Raw genomic sequence first — 17,558 nt, 5'->3', positions numbered from 1 at the left:
ATATTTTCTCTGGAAAATTTCTATTCAGATCTCCTGCCCATTTTTAATTGGGTTATTGTGTTTTTTATTGATTTGTAATTGTATTTATATATTCTGGACACAGTTTCTTATCAGGTATATTATTGGAAAATATTTTCTCCCATTCTAAGGGTCTTTTCACTTTAAAAAAATTATTTATTATTTAATTTACTTATTTATTTATATTTATTATGTTTAATTAACCAACATATAATTTATCATTAGTTTTTGTTGTAGTGTTCAATGATTCATTACTTGTGTATAACACCCAGTGCACATCAGAATACTTGCCCTCCTATATACCCATCACCCAGTTACCCATCCCCCCACCCCAATCCCTTCTGTAACCCTCAGTCTGTTTCCTGCAGTCATGAGTTTCATATGGCTTGTCTCCCTCTCTGATTTCTTCCCATTCAGTTTTTCTGAGCTTCCCCTGTGGTCCTCCATGCTATTTCTTATGTTCCACATATGAGTGAAACCATATGATAATTGTCTTTCTCTGCTTGACTTATTTCACTTAGCATAATACCCTCCAGTTCCATCGTGTCTATGCAAAAGGTAGGTTTTCATCCTTTCTGATGGCTGAGTAATATTCCATTGTATATATGAACCACATCTTCTTTATCCATTCATCTGTTGAAGGAAATCTCGGCTCCTTACACAGTTTGGTTATTGTGGACATTGCTGTGCCCCTTCTTTTCACTACATCTGTATCTTTGGTGGAAATACCCAGTAGTGCAATTGCTGGGTCATAGGGTAGCTCCATTTTTAATGTCTTAAGGAACCTCCCTATAGTTTTCCAGAGTGGCTGTACCAGCCTGCATTCCCACCAACAGTGTAATTTTCTCCTCATCCTCGCCAACATTTGTTGTTCCCTGTCTTGTCAATTTTAGCCATTCTGACTGGTGTAAGGTGGTATCTCGTGGTTTTGATTTGTAATTCCCTGATGGCTAGTGATATTGTACATTTTTTCATGTGTCTGTTAACCATTTGTATGTCTTCTTTGGAGAAGTGTCTGTTCATGTCTTCTGCCCATTTCTTCACTGGATTATTTGTTTTTTGGGTGTTGAGTTTGAAAAGTTCTTTATAGATCTTGGATACAGGCCCTTTATCTGTTATATCATTTGCTGCTATCTTCTTCTGTTCTGTAGGTTGCCTTTTAGCTTTGTAGACTGTTTCCATTGCTGTGCAGAAGCATTTTATCTTGAAATCTCAGTAGTTCACTTTTGTTTTTGTTTCCCTTACTTTTGGCAACATGTCTAGCAAGGAGTTGCTGTGGTTGAGGTAAAAGAGTTTGCTGCCTTTGTTCTCCTCTGGGATTTTGATATATTCCTGTCTCACATTGAGATCTGTCATCCATTTTGAGTTTATCTTTGTGTATGGTATAAGAAAATGATACGCTTTCATTCTTCTACATGTGGCTGTCCAAATTTCCCAGCACCATTTATTGAAGAGACTGTCTTTTTCCATTGGATTTTCTTCCCTGCTTTGTCGAAAATTAGTTGCCCATAGAGTTGAGGGTCTATTTCTGGGTTCTCTATTCTCTTCCATTGACCTATGTGTCTGCTATTGTGCTCACACCATAATGTCTTGATGATTACAGCTTTGTAATATACCTTGAAGTCTGGCATTGTGATGCCACCAGCTTTGGTTTTCTTTTCCAACCTTACTCTGGCTATTTGGGGTCTTTTCTGGGTCCATACAAATTTTAGGATGATTTGTTCCAGCACCATGAAAAATGTCGATGATATTTTGATAGGAATTGCATTGAATGTGTAAATTATTCCTGTAACATACAGATTTTAACATATTTATTCTTCCAATCCATGAGCGTGGAATGCTTTTCCATTCCTTTGTGTCTTACTCAATTTCTTTCATAAGTGTTCTATAGTTTTCAGAGTACAGATCCTTTGCGTCTTTGGTTAGGTTTATTCCTAGGTATCTTATGGGTTTTGTTGCAATTGTAAATGGGATCGATTCCTTAATTTCTCTTTCTTCTGTCTCATTGTTAGTGTCTAGAAATGCAACTGATTTCTGTGCATTGATTTTATATACTGCCACGATTTTGAATTGCTACAGCAGTTTTAGCAATTTTGGGTGGAGTCTTTTGGGTTTTTCACATAGAGTATCATGTCATCTGTGAAGAGTGAGAGTTTGACCTCTTCTTTGCCAATTTGAAAGCCTTTTATTTCTTTTTGTTGTCTGACTGCTGAGGCTAGGACTTCTAGTACTATGTTGAACAACAGTGGTGAGAGTTGGCATAGCTGTCGTGTTCTTGACCTTAGGGGAAAATCTCTCAGTTTTTCCCCATTGAGAATCATTTCCACTGTGGGCTTTTCATAGATGGCTTTTATGATATTGAGGTATGTTCCCTCTATCTCCACACTGTGGAAAGTTTTAATCAAGAAAGGATGTTGTATTTTGCCAAATGCATTTTCTGCATCAATTGAGAGGATCATATGGTTCTTATCCTTTCTTTTATTAATGTACTGTATCACATTTAGTAATTTGCAAATGTTGAACTACCCTTGCAGCCCAGAATAAATCCCACTTGGTCATGGTGAATAGTCCTTTTAATGTACTGTTGGATCCTACTGGCTAGTATCTTGGTGAGTATTTTGGCATCCATGTTCATCAGGGATATTGGTCTGTCTTTCTTTCTGATGGGGTCTGTCTGGTTTTGGGATCATGGTAATGCTGGCCTCATAGAATGAGTTTGGAAGTTTTCCTTCCATTTCTATTTTTTGAAATAGCTTCATAGAATAAGCATTATTTCTTCTTTAAATGTTTGGTAGATTTGCCCCCGGAGGCCATCTGGCCCTGGACTCTTGTTTTTGTTGTTGTTGTTGTTTTCTTTTTTTGGAGGTTTTTGATGACTGATTCAATCTCCTTGCTGGTTATGGGTCTGTTCAGATTTTCTATTTCTTTCTGTTTCAGTCTTGGTAGTTTATAATTTCCAGGAATGCATCCATTTGTTCCAGATTGCCTAATTTCTTGGCATTAGTTGCTTATAATATGTTCTTAAAATTGTATTTCTTTGGTGTTGGTTGTGGTCTCTCCTCTTTCATTCATGATTTTATTAATTTGGGTTCTTTCTCTTTTCTTTTTGCTAAGTCTGGCTAGGGGTTTACCAATCTTATTAATGCTTTCAAAGAACCAGCTTCTAGTTTCATTGATCTGTTCTCCTGTTCTTCTCGTTTCTATTTCATTGATTCCTGCTCTAATCTTTATTATTTCTCTTCTCCTGCTTGCTTTAGGCTTTACTTGCTGTTCTTTCTCCTGGTCCTTTAAGGGTAAGGTTAACTTGTGTATTTGAGATTTTTCTAATTTTTTGAGAGGCTTGTATTGCAATGCACTCCCCTCTTAGGACCACCTTTGCTTTATCCCAAAGGTTTTGAACAGTTGTGTTCTCATTTTCATTAGTTTCCATGAAGAATTCTTTAATTTCCTGCTTAACTCATTCATTCTTTAGTAGGATGCACTTTCACCTCCAAGAGTTTGAGTTTCTTCCACATTTCCTCTTGTGATTGAGTTCACGTTTCAAAGCATTGTCATCTGAAAATATGCAGGGAATAATCTCAATCTTTTGGTATCAGTCGAGACATGATTTGTGACCCAATATGTGATCTATTCTGGAGAATGTGCCATGCACACTCAAGAAGAATGTGTATTCTGTTGCTTTAGGATAGAATGCTCTGTATATGTCTGTGAAGTCGATCTGGTCCAGTGTGTCATTCAAAGCCGTTGTTTCCCTGTTTATCTTTTGCTTAGATGATCTGTCCATTGCTCTATGTGGGGTGTTGAAGTCCCTTACTGTTACTGTATTATTATCAATGTGTTTCTTTAATGTGGTTATTAATTGGTTGATATAATTGGCTGCTCCCAAATTAGGAGCATAAATATTTATAATCGTTAGATCTGCTTGTTGAGTAGGCACTTTAAGTATGGTATAGTGTCCCTCTTCATCTCTTACTACAGTCTTTGAATTAAAATCTAATTTGTCTGATATGAGGATTGCTACCCCAGCTTTCTTTTGAAGTACAATAGCACGATAAATGGTTCCCCACCCCCTCACTTCAGTCTGGAGGTGTCTTTAGGTCTAAAATGAGTCTCTTGTAGACAGCATGTGGATGGGTCTTGTTTTTTATCCAATCTGATACTCTGTGTCTTTTTATTTGTGCATGTAGCCCATTTACATTCAGAGTAACAAAAGATATGAATTTAGTGCCATTGTATTACCTGTAAAGTCCTTGTTCCTGTAGATTGTCTCTGTTTCTTTCTGGTTTATGTTACTCTTGGTCTCTCTCTTCATTTACAGGATCCCCTTTAATATTTCTTGCAGGGCTGTCTTGGTGTTCACATATTCTTTCATTTCTGTCTGTCCTGGAAGCTCTTTATCTCTCCTTCCATTCTGAATGACAGCTTTGCTGGATAAAGTATTCTTGGCTGCATGTTTTTCTCATTTAGTACCCTGAGTATATCATGCCAGCCTTTTCTGGCCTGCCAGGTTTCTGTGGATAGGTGTGATGCCAGGCTGATGTTCCTATTCCTGTAGGTTAGGAACCTCTTGTCACTAGCTGCTTTCAGGATTTTCTCTTTATCTCTGAAATTTGCAAGTTTCACTATTATATGTTTGAGTGTTGATCTATTTTTTATTGATTTTGGGAGGGGTCCGCTCTGTCTCTTGGACATGAACGCCTGTTTCCTTCCCCAGATTATGGAAGTTCTCAGCTATGGTTTGCTTAAATATGCCTTCTGGCCCTCTGTCTCTTTCTTCTCCTTTGGGCATCCCAACAATTCTGATATTGTTTAGTTTTATGGCATCACTGATTTCTTGAAGCCTCCCCTCATGGTCCACTAGTTATTTTTCTCCCTTTCTTCAGCTTCCTTACTTTCCTTCAACTTGTCTCCTATGTCACTGACTCGTCTGTCTCATTTACCCTAGCTGTTAGAGCATCCAATTTAGACTGCATTTCAGTTAGTGCATTTTTAATTTTGGCCTAATTAGATCTCATTTCTAAACTAAGAGATTCTCTAGTGTTTTTTATGCTTCTTTCAAGCCCAGCTAGTAACTTGATAATTGTTAACTTGAATTCCAGTTCTGACATTTTACTTATATTCATATTGATTAGATCTGTGGTGGAGTATTACCTTTGGTTCTTTCTTTTGTTGTGAATTCCTCCTTCTAGTCATTTTGCCCAGATAAGAATGGATGAACAAGTGAGCACTATCAAAAATATCAACCACGGCCTAAATGAAATATCCACCAGACAAATCTGAAGAGGTCAGAAACCAGAAAAGAAAAAGGAAAAGGGAAAAAAAGGTGGGGGGGGAGAGAATATAATCTCACAGGGTGGACAAAACAGATGACTGCAGTAGAATCCATGCCAGAGCTTCCTCTGCCTCCATCACCTACCAGTTTCTCCACTTGCTCGAAATACAATTGTTTCCCCCACTTCTGCTGCTTAGTAGCCAGCAAATATTCGCCACTGCTGTAGATGACAGGTGTGAACTCTCTTCCTCAAAAGAAGACACAATTCCTGTACCCAGCCCTGTATCTTGCGCAGACATCAGATCCATCACCAACAAATGTAATTGATGATGATATATGCAAGAAATCTTGTTGTGTAGCACCTGATAGTCCACTGATTTCTAGTACTAATCTAATTAATGAAATGAATGGAGTTAGTGAAACAATACCAGCCACAGAGAGCATTGTGGAAATAGTAAAACAGGAGGTGTTGCCATTGACTCTTGAATTGGAGATTCTGGAAAATGCCCCAGAAGAAATGAAAGTGGAGTGTGTCCCAGCTCCCATTACCCCTTCCACAGTTCCTTCCTTTTCTCCATCTCCTCCAACTCCTCCAGCTCCTCCTCCCACACCAGCCATTGTTCCTGCTGCTGCCACTAATGTTAGTAAAGCTGGTGTTCCCACCGCAGTCCAGAGGGTCTTAGAAGAGCATAAGAACTTGCCTTAGTGAAGATGCAAAAGAGATTCAGAACAAAATAGAGGTAGAAGCAGACGGGCAAACAGAAGAGATTGTGGATGCTCAGAACCTAAGTTAAAGAAAGAGCCCAGGCCCAGAAACATCAAATGAATGCTGACATTCATAGTCTGTTTTCTTCAATGGTGTGTTTGTTTTAGTGCAGCCTGCAAAAGAGTTACTCCATTGTCTAAAAATGCAAATTAAATTTCAAATATACAAAATGCCTCCAAGGTATGTTACTGTAAAAAAAAAAATGTATTTTGGTCTGTGTGTTAGAAGACACTAAATCCCAAAATTGTAAAGAAAGCAAAACATATATATATATTAGTATATATATGCATATGTATACATATACATATATATACAAAAAGAAAATTGAGTACAGTGAAAGGAAGCCAAAAGTGAAGAATATATCTATAAAATGTAAATGTAAGAAATGAAAGTTAAAAAAAGACTTAAAAACAAAGAGTTGATAAAATAAGAACGTAGTTGAAAAGGGAAAAAAGAAAAAAAGAAATGGAAAAATTTAAACTGAAGGATAAAGGAATCATGAGAAAAAAAAAAAAAACCTCGAATTCTATATACTATTTTTCCCTAGCGCTGGAGTTTTACAGTCCTGTGTGGTCCGTAAACTTGTTGTTCATGTGTTTTTCTAGTTGGTCTTCTGGGGGAGAGGCCTGCTGCACTGATTCTCAGGTGTCTTTGCCTGGGCAGAGTTGCACAGCCCCTTGCCAGGGGGCTGGGCTCAGTGTAAGCTGTTTTTAGTTGCTCTGTGTGGCTTCTGTTCCCCGAAGGCTTTCTGCGCCTCTTTAGAGAATCAAAATAAAAATGGCCATGCCCGATCTCTAGGCCCAAAGTGGGAAGATTGCAGTCCCCTCTCTTCAGTAAACCCTCAGGGATAAACGGTCTTCACTTTTGTGTGTACCAAACTCTGCAGACTCCTGTGGTGCGTACCCACACTTATACTCCCGGGGGGAAGAAGGATGGTCCTGCACTTCTGCACTTTGTAGGGTCCTGGCATGGAGAGCAGTCACCCTATCATGGTGCACTTGCTCCTCCCCCCACCATTTATCTTCCGATATATCCCCTCAGAACCATTTCTCCTCATGTCCTACCTTGCAAAAAGTGGTCGCTTTCTACTTGTGGAGTTCCAGATATTCTTTTGTTACATCTCAGGTTGAATTGATGGGTGTTCAGAATGATTTGACAGTTATGTAGCTAAATTCAAGGGACCAATTGAAATGAGGTCCCCTATTCTGCCACCATCTTTTCTCCCCTCCCTGTTAATAGTCTTTTACATTTTTTGCCTGTAAAATTGGCAATGATATCATTTTTTTTTTAATAATTTGAGTGTTCACTATTTTGTTACTGGTCGGTTTAGTTTAAAAAATTTAATTTTGTTAATCTTTCCAAAGAACAAACTTGAGGCTTTGTTAATTTTTTCTACTGATTTTGTATTCTCTATTTCACTGACTTATGCTCTAAATTTTCTTTCTGCTAGCTTTTGGTTCAGTTTGCTCTTCTTTTTCTAGTTTCCTAAGGCAGTTTAGGTTACTGATTTGAGATATTCCTTCTCTTGAAATATAGGCATTTACAGCTATAAAATTCCCTTGAATGACAGTTTTAGCTGCATCCCATACATTTCTGCTTTTCCATTTCATTCACCTCCAAATATTTTCTAGTTTCCCCTTGTGATTTCTTCTTTGACCCATATTTAATGTGAGTTAATTTCCTTCTGAGGTCCCCATGTTTTCCTCCTCTATTACTTATTTCTAGTATTTTTATTGTGGCCATAGAACATGTTTTGTATGATTTCAATCTTTTAAAATTTATTGACACTTGTTTGTTGGCCTAGCATTTGATCTATCCTGAAGAAATGTTCTATGTGCTCTTGGGCAGAATGTGTATTCTGTTTAAGTCTTTAGTTCCTTGATCTTCTGCCTAGTTGTTCTAGCCATTATTGAAAGAGGCTTTGAAATTTTCCACTATTATTGTTGAATTGTCTATTTCTCCCTTCAATTCTGTCAGTTTTGTTTCATGTATTTGGATAGGTTCTTAGGTGCATATGTTTAAAATTGTCATATCTTCCTGATAGAATTTCTAATCATTATGAAATATCCATTTTTATCTCTAGTAGCATTTGTTTTAAAGTTTATTTTGTCTGATGTTAGTATAGGCACTTCAACTCTTTTACAGTTCATTTTTGCAGTGGGATATATATATAAAGGATGGGATATATATATCCCATCCTTTAAATAAGATTTATTTATTTGAGAAAGAGAGTGGGGGGAGGGGCAGAGGGAGAGAATATTCAAGCAGACTCCTCACTGAACATGGAGCCCGATATGGGGCTCAATCTCACAACCCATGAGATCATGGCCTGAGCCAAAACCAAGAGTTAGACGCTAACCTACTGAGCCACCCAGGCACCCTTCCCATCCTTTATTTTCAACCTATTTGTATCTTCGAATATGAAGTGCTTCTATAGACAGGATACCTGTTGGACCAAGTTGGGGGATCTTGATTTTTTTAATTCAATCTGACAATCTCTGTCTTTTGACTTAATTCATATTTAATATTGTTACATCTTCCACTTTAATTTTTTTCTATTCCTACTTTATTGCCTTCTTCTTGTATTAAGTGGATATGTTCCAGTGTAACATTTTGATCCCTTTAATATTTTAAGTATATTTCTTACAGTTCTTTCTTAGTGGTTCTTCGAGGGCTTACAATATACATCCTATCTTCTCAGAATTTACTTCGTATTTCCACTGAAATGTGTTCTAATGAAGTATATGACCTTTACTCCTATATAGCCCCTTTCCATAACACTTTTTTGTACTATTGTTATATCTATTACATTTATATATGTTACATTTATATATATGTGTGTGTGTATCTCAAACTCAATAATACATAATTAAAACTATTAGTTTGTATGATCTTATCTCTTTCAAAACATGTAAGAGAAAGGAGGTGTATATTCATAGAGTTTGTTATATTAATCGTTGTATATACCATTTACCATTTCTGGCTCTCTTCATTTGTTCTTGTGGATTCTGGATATCATCTGGTTTCATTTCCAAGAGTTACTTTCATTACTCCAAGACAGCTTTGTTTCTACTCCCAACAAAAGAATACACATTGCTTCATGTGGTTGTTTTCTAAGTCAACTTAAGTGAAGTTTTAAAAATTTTCTTGCTCTACTGGCAGCATTCGGTGACAGAACGTCTCATAGGAAATTCTCTGTTCCCAGGCATGGGTCCCTGGGCTTCTTGCCCCAGAAACACAGTGGCTGGCACCATGTAAGGTGAAGAGCTTCCCCAAGGATGACTCTTCCAAGCCTATCCACCTCACAACTTTCCTCGACTACAAGGCTGGCATGACTCACATTGTGTGAGAGGTCAACAGACTGGACCCAAGGTGAAAAAGAAGGAAATTGTGGAGGATGTGACCATTGTGGAGGCACCATTCATGGTGGTTGTGGGCATCATGGGCTATGAAGAAACCGCTCAAGGTCTCTGTACTTTTAAGACCATCTCTGCTGAGCACATCCATGATGAGTGCAAAAGACACTTCTATAAGAACTGGCATAAGTCTAAGAAAGCCTTCAACCAAATACTGCAAGTGGCAGGATGATGATGGCAAGCAGCAGCTACAGGAGTTCAACAGCATGAAGAAGTACTGCCAAATCATCCGTGTCATCACCCACACCCAGATGCTGCTGCTTCCTCTATGCAAGAAGAAAACCCACCTCATGGAGATCCAGGTGAATAGAGGCACAGTGGCTGAGAAGCTGAACTAGGCCTGTGAGAGCCTGGAACAGCAGGTGCTTGTGAACCAAGTGTTTGGGTAGGATGAGATGATAGATGTCATTAGTGTCACCAAGGGCAAAGGTAACAAGAGGTCACCAGCCACTGGCACACCAAGAATCTACCCTGCAAGACCCACCAGGGACTGTGCAAGGTGGGCTGTACTGGGGCATGGCATCCTGCCCAAGTGGCCTTCATGGCATGGGCTGGGCAGAAAGGCTACCATCACTGCATTGAGATCAACAAGATCTACAAGATTGGCCATGACTATCTCATCAAGCATGGCAAACTGATCACGAACAATGCTTCTTCTGATTATGATCTGACAAGAGCATCAACCCTCTGAGTTGGCTTTGTCCACTATGATGAAGTGACCAATGACTTTGTCATGCAGGAAGGCTGTGTGATGAGAACCAAGAAGCAAGTGCTTACTCTCCATAAGTTGTTGCTGGTGCAGATCAAATAGCATGCCCTGAAGATTGACCTTAAGTTCATTGACACCACCTCCAAGTTTGGCCATGGTTGATTCCAGACTGTGGAGGATAAGAAAGCATTCATGGGACCACTTATGAAAAGTGAACTGCAAGAAGAAGCTGCTTAATGTCAGAAGCAGATTGTGCAACTGGTGGGATCTCAATAAACATTATTTTCCAGTGGAAAAAAATTTTCCTAAAAGGAAGAAGAAACATGCAATTATACTTTTACTAAGTATCTACATGAGTGCCTTTATTGGTGCTGTGTGTGTGAATTACTGTCTGGTGTCACCTGCTTTTTGCCTGAATAATTTCCTTTGTATTTCTTGTAATACAGATTTACTAGCAATGCCTTTTCTTTTTACTTATATGGTAACATCTTTATTTCACCTTCATTTTTGAATGATAGTTTTGTATATAATACTGATTAATATTTTCAAAAAAATTTTTAATGGTTATTTGTCAGAGAGAGAGAGAGCACAAGCAGGGGGAGCAGGGAACCCCATATGGAACCCAATCCCAACACCCTGGGATCATGACCTGAGCCAAAGGCAGTCACCTAACCAACTGAGCCACCCAGGCATCCCTTGATTTTTAATTTCAGCAATTTGAATATGCAATCCCTCTGTCTTCTGGCTTTCACTGTTTATGAGAAACCTCACCTGTTAATCATATTGGGGTTTCCCTGTGTTTTCCCTTATGTCATTTATCTCTTACTGCTTTTACAATTTTTGCCTTATCTTTAGCTTTGAACATCTGTGTTTTTCCTAATTGGTGTTTGTTGAGTTTTGATGTTTAGTATTTTTCGATAATTTAGATGTTTCCATTCATCTCTTTGAATATTTTTTTTCTGCTCCTTTCCTCTCCTCTGCTACTTACATTTTGAGGTATGTTGGTATTTTTAATGATGTCCCACATTTCTCTTCAAGAATTTTTCATTTTTATCTCTGTTCTTCGGATTGCATAATCTCTATTGATCTATCTTCAAGTTTGTGGATTCTTTCTTTGGCCAGCTCAAATATACTATTGAGTTCCTCTAGTAAATACTTCTCAACTCCAGAATTTCCATTTGGTTCTTTAATTTCTATTTCTTTATTTATAAATCTTTATATGCTATAGCTACCATCTGGGCCCCTTAAAGAAGTATTTACTGCCTGTTTTTCCTGTGTATACATGACACTTTCCTGTTTCATTGCATTTCTTATAATCTTTTGTTATAAAGTGGACATTTTATTATAGTATCTTATAGCAACTCTGGATAATGATCCTCCTATAAGGGATTAGTATTTGCTTGGTTATTTCCCCTGCAGTGTGCAGCCTGATGTTATCTCTTTTAGTCTAGCCACCTAAGGGTTATCTCTGGGTGGGCATAATGCACTTATTGGCAAGATTTTTACCCTTTACCATTGGATGTGTATGTGCTTGGAGGCTGCTATGTCAGGGAGTTTTCTTTTGACCCATGTTCAGCCAGGACTAGTAAATGGGAGTTTCCTTCTCTTTTCTGGGAGGGCAGTTTTAGACATATACATAGTCTGCCAGATTGCCAAGGAGGAGTGTGATTTTATTTTTAAGCCTGTGTTCCTAACAGTCACCTCTAGATCAGAACAATTTATTGTTCAGTGTTTGGTCAAGTTCCTTGAGCCAGCAAAGCTTTTGCTCTGTGTTGATGGGTCTGCATGTACTGGGAAATGCTTTTAAGTCTGCCCCATGTTCTGCTCTAATTGTCCTGAGTAGGTGCAGCCTAGCACATGCACACAGTCTTTTCAATCCTGAGTTGACTGTGCTCCCAGGAGGGCTCTTTTTGGTTCCCTCTTGGTTTCTCTTTATTAAAATTCTGGCTGCTCTGCTGCTTTGCTTGCACCAGCTCCTCCTAATTGCTCTCCACCAAGATCTCCATTGTTTTTGACAATGTCCTTAGGGACAGAGTTCTCCATGCTCTTTCAAATGAAGTCAGTCCCCCAGGCAGAGTGGTGGAATTCTTTGTCCTCACTGCATACCTTCCCACTTAGAAAGAACCTGTGCACCACTGAACTGAAGCTGGGGGCTAAAAGGGCCCAGAGTGAAAACACCACTCTGAGTGGGCACTGGGGCATGGTGTCAGTCCTTGGTATTCTCAGTTTTCCTCTCCTTGAGTGAAACATCCAAACTTTGAGTAAGCTGGGGTGGAAAAAATCAGGGCCTCACTATTCTCAGACTGCACACATAATAGTGCCTCACTCAAAGAATGGAGGCTGGGTGGTGGAAGGTATCACCAGTCCTCTTGGCTGTGCCTGTGTGGAATAAACTTCTGCAACACAGAGTTGGGGGTAAGAAATGCAGGCAGCTACCCCTGCCAGGGTGAAACCACAACTCTGGAGTGGGAGCTGGGGGAGGAGCCCTACCTCCTCCCAACATCTTCACCAAACCTGCCTAAATACAGTACCCAAGGTTGAGCTTCTGTAACACAGACCTGGTATGGTAGAGGATATGCAGGTAATTCAAATGCCAGAATCTTCCTATTCTTACTGATAAGTAATAGGTTTTCTTGAATCAATGTTTTTCCAATTGATATATGCTCTTTGGACAATTTCTAGAGATTTTAAATTATTGTTAAAAAAATAATTTCAAACAGTTAAGTTGTTTTACTGGAGAGAAGGTCTACTGAGCTCTTCAATTCAACATTCTGGAAGTCTCAGCCTTCAATATATTTTTAAACTTAGCTTCTGAGTAGAAATGTCCAGCCAAAAGAGAAATGGAGTAGGTGTCAAGAACCAGGGTTTTCATTCCAACTTGGTCTCTAGCAAGACCAGTGATTCCTCCTGAAATTCAGTTTCCGAAAGAGGAAATTAAAGGCCTCTATATTCCTTCCAACTCTAAAAATCCTACAATTTTATGAAGTAGAAATGGAATAGAAAGTAATCAGTGAAAAACATTGTTCTGTAGCTGTGTAGTCAAGAAATTTCTCCACCCCAAAGGTTTCCTTCCTAACCATTAGAACTGAAAAACTTGGGGCAACGGAAAGTTGCCTTTCACTGGTTGGTCATCAAGAATATGACAGCTTAATGCTAAGTGAAAGCACTATAATTTACTACCATTTTACCCACATTATGAACTCTGCAAACAATTACTTTCTCTCTGAGAGAATTCCAAGTTTTCACCTTCTGCATAAGGCTCTAAGGCCATACCCCCAGAGTGTCTATTAATTAACCATACTTACTCTGAATGTGTGAATGACAAAATATCAGTTCTCCCTATGCATTACAGAAAAGAGTTGCTTCAATGGGCCACCCATTTCTAGTCACGAAGACATATTGTTTATTTAGTAGTGATTATCTGCACAAATTGCTCTAACAATAAAACTGGTAAAGAGCCTCCCTTTCGAGTCATTTTGTCTTAACCAATCAGTTTTAACCAGCTTATTTGACTTAATATTGTCATTTACTATAGTTTACATTCAAAATCTATATACTCAAAGCAGGGGGGAAAGGGACTTCCTATAATTTAAGAAAGCTGCCAATGCAAATATATTTAAAAGCTTTCAACTACTAATCTACAACAGAATATCCTATGATAAAGATAGAAGGTATATATGAATTATGAATATACGCTGGCAAAAGATGCTACTCACCGACACACCCAGTAGTTAGGAAGGATGACAGCAAGACGACAACACAGACAAAGTGATCCGGAAACAAGAATTCATATAATCTTTAAATATCTTACCCTTAAGCAAAATTAATTTATTATTTATTTATTTTGGGGGGGGGCAGAGGGAGAGAGAGTATCTTAAGCAGGTTTCATGCCCAGCTCAGAGCCCAATGCAGGGCTTGATTTCACGACCCTGAGATCAAGACCTGAAATCAAGAGTTGAACGCTTAACAGACTGAGCCACGGAGGTGCCCTTTAAAACTTTTTAAACTAGCCATTTGTACAAACTGATCTTTGTCAACATCTAAGGGAAAAGGCAAAATATTTATCTTAAAGGTATGTAAAAGGTGCACATCCCTGTAAAGGAAAAATAAATGCATACTTTGAATTTGTCCAAATGCGTAGGTCTCTGATTCTCACAGCTGACCCTCAGACTTGAACTGTCGAAAAAATTTCCAAATGAACCTATCTGTCCACCAAGATATTTCTATGTTAAAAACCTTCAGGAAGGCATCAGTTTTTCTGATCTCAAATTACTCTTGTTTCAATTTAATTATTGTAAACTGGGATTTGCTTAGGAAGGAAATATGCAATTTTTAAAATACAGGGATATAAGAAATAAAACCCTATCATCTTGCTCCATTTTCAGAGCCCATATTCTAAAACCGTAGCTTATTCATCCCAATCCATTAAAAAAGTTTCAACATTTAAAAATTTATACTTTATACTTTTTTATGTGAATATGTAATACTGTAATGTAAAATTATTGTTATAATAAATGCTTTTTGACATTTTCTTCTCAGTTAATCTTTTGTCTATTATTTCACTGTATAGGACCATCTTAATATGATGAAAATATTTAAGACTTACTTAATGGCCCTTACAATAACTGTGTTTTTTAGGTTATTCAAGTTTTTATTAGCTGAAAATACTGGTTAATGACCACATGATCCAGTGGCCTAGAGACCACCTCTAATCGTATGAAAAGAAAACAGCTTCTTCAAAAAGAAAAGCAGCTGTCCAAATTGGAAAAGAGAGGAGCTTCTAAGTGAACATATACCAACATTTTATTAACAGGTAAAACTTGATCATTTTGTTTGGGCTCTTCCTTGTTATGACACATTTAAAGGAACTCATTAAATTACTGAAAAAGGGACGACCTTGTAATAAATTCTGATGTGTCACTGATTAAAGTCCCAATCATCTAGAGTACATATACATAATCTTCTCCTATTTACCTCAAGGTCATTAATAATTTTTAAGTGGTTGCTGCTTTATATGCAAGTTTGAGCATGTGCACACACACATATATGTGCATGCATACATTCCATTTAGTTGTTTCTTTATATAACTTCAGACACCAAAAGCACTAGAGTTAAGATGGAAATAGAAGGGCAATTAACTTCCTAAGCTTTTTAGATCATTCCCAGTATGACAACTGTCAAATTACATCAGGGTTTTAAGTGTTTAAAGAGAAAGGCATAAATTTCGGTCCCAAACAAGAGCAATAACTCATTTTGATGAAAAAATAAAATTCCCATCACTAGAGATGCTGGTTAATGATGAAGAACATTCTACATACATACATGAGAATTAAGGTTTTTCCTCCAAAAGATATACAGTGGCAAAGACTTTAAAAAATGAAAGTATAGGTATCTATCATTGAAGTATGTCAGTGGGGAGGGAGGAGAAACAATGAACCTACACTGTCCTCTTTAAAAAAAAAAAAAAGAAATGGATACTTTCCATCTAAACTGTCAGCATAAAGGAGATTTAAAAAACTATTAAAATTTGGAATCCAACGTAATTCAGCTGGTTATAGATATCAAATGGCTATCAGGCCCCCAAAATGGAAATGGGGCAAAGTGAAATAGTAACAAAAACGATGCTTTGGGCACAAATAAGGCAGTAACAAGAAAATAATTTGTGGCTAAATATAGACATCACATTAAATATTGTGAAAGATGTAAAACTCAAATTCCTTTTCAAATAAATCTTACCTAAAAAAAGGATTATAGAAAATGGGAATGTATGATTTCTTTTTTAATAAAACAATTCTGCTTCAGTGCAAATGTGTCAAAAAAAAATGTCTCGTGCAACTTAGCAGGAACAGTTTCCACAGCCTTTCACGCTGTTGACAATTTCTTCTTGTAGTTTCTTCCTTTCCTCCTCTTTGGACACATTTTCTTTCTTTGCATCCCATGTGGGGTTATTATGGTTCTCCACACGGCTACTCTGTGTATGCCACATTTCTGAATAGATACTGCCAGGGTTTGCGAGCAAACCATGGTGGGTACCACGTTCAGCTATCTTACCCTAAAAAGCAAAAGCAAGAGAAACATAGAAAAAGGTCATAATACTAGAATAACTGAAAATACATAATAATTTCTAACTAAGGATTTTGAAGGATTTACATTCATTGAAATACCTCTCCCAATTCCTCATCCATAGTATAAGTAGGAAAAATTGAGGTAGAAATGCTTTCTTCACTGTTAAGCTATTAGTCCAGTGAACAAACAAAAAGCTATGAAATTCCATATACTGTAAGCCATTTCACTTAAAAGAAATAAAATTTTAATGTTTAATTTTTAATTCTGAACGGCAGAAAAGGAAGGTGAAAATTTTTTAAAGGTAACTGTAATTGGTAAATACTTAATCAAAAGCACTGTTATTTATTACAGGGACATAAAAATAATACCCTGAAATTGTTATGTATACGAAAATAAAAGATTTCTCCATGAAAAGCTTACTTCTTCCAGTAGCTATTTTTGTTAACAATGGATATTAAACTTAACATTGCAGATTTGGTATAGATTCCAAACTCTTATCTACAATTAATTTGTCTCCTGACAGCTACTGTTAAACATGGTGGGAGACAAAAGGAGTTTTGTCACTTTTACTTGTACTCCCAGTTATAGGAACTTTACAAATATACCCGTAAGCAAAACAACTAAAATTTGTTCCCACATCTGAGTGGTTAATTTAAGACTCCTCTTTCATTGCTAGCTAGGCAGTTTAAAAAAGAACTATTTTGCTCAGCTATTTAAGTTCCTCCGGATTGTGAAGAACATAGTTCTCAACCTTGGTATGTGTAGACCACTTCATTGGCACGAAACTCCCCATGGGTTACGTGTTTTATATTTTTCTATTTACCACTGTCAAAAACAAACAAAATCCTCAGTGAAACCTTCATCAAAAGCTACTAGAAAAAATGGAATTATTTTTGTGGAAATACCAATGAAATAAATCAAATAATTACCCTGTAGTAAAAATGTATAAAATATATTTTAAATTATTTTTATTTGTATTAAAGTACAAATGTATATATCCTAAAAAGTTAAGTAAGATTAAAAAGCTTATAACAAAAAGGTCTTTTGTCTCCTCCTTCATGCCTATCACCTTCCTATCCCCAAATTCATAGCTATTTCTTTGGTATTTACACATACATATATGCATATATACATGTATTATGAAATTCAGCACTCCTATACTATCCCACATTACCATTGTTTCATTTTTACACTCTTCTAGTAACATTGGTTATAGCACAAGTGTTCTTTCAGTTAATATTCAGTGTTTACCTTATTATGACCATGTAAAGTATTACTGGTTGAGTCAAGTAGATACTAGAATTTTATACA

At 37.3% G+C, this 17,558-nt stretch overlaps 1 protein-coding gene and 1 pseudogene across 2 annotated transcripts in view; one reads left to right on the top strand and one right to left on the bottom strand.

The window, feature by feature from the left end:
- The first annotated feature begins 5,516 nt into the window (after window positions 1-5,516).
- Window positions 5,517-10,481, top strand: LOC114207434 (large ribosomal subunit protein uL3 pseudogene; annotated as a pseudogene).
- A 3,513-nt stretch (window positions 10,482-13,994) lies between these two features.
- ABCB7 (ATP binding cassette subfamily B member 7) overlaps window positions 13,995-17,558 on the bottom strand; it is a 161,851-nt gene continuing 158,287 nt past the window's right edge. The window contains exon 16 of one of the 2 annotated variants that reach the window (XM_028101441.2): window positions 13,995-16,233. In XM_028101441.2, the coding sequence (XP_027957242.1) occupies window positions 16,018-16,233 (216 nt within the window). In that variant the 3' untranslated portion in view covers window positions 13,995-16,017. The remainder of the gene's footprint in view (window positions 16,234-17,558) is intronic. The other variant, XM_088028728.1, reaches the window with a different exon arrangement.

This window comes from Eumetopias jubatus, unplaced genomic scaffold, assembly GCF_037043125.1.
Source record: "Eumetopias jubatus isolate StellerSeaLion01/CBP00866 unplaced genomic scaffold, mEumJub1_p1.0 scaffold_11, whole genome shotgun sequence".
Lineage (NCBI taxonomy): Eukaryota > Metazoa > Chordata > Mammalia > Carnivora > Otariidae > Eumetopias > Eumetopias jubatus.
The sequence above is the reverse complement of the archived record's forward strand: the minus strand, read 5'-3'. Positions and strand labels throughout refer to the sequence as shown.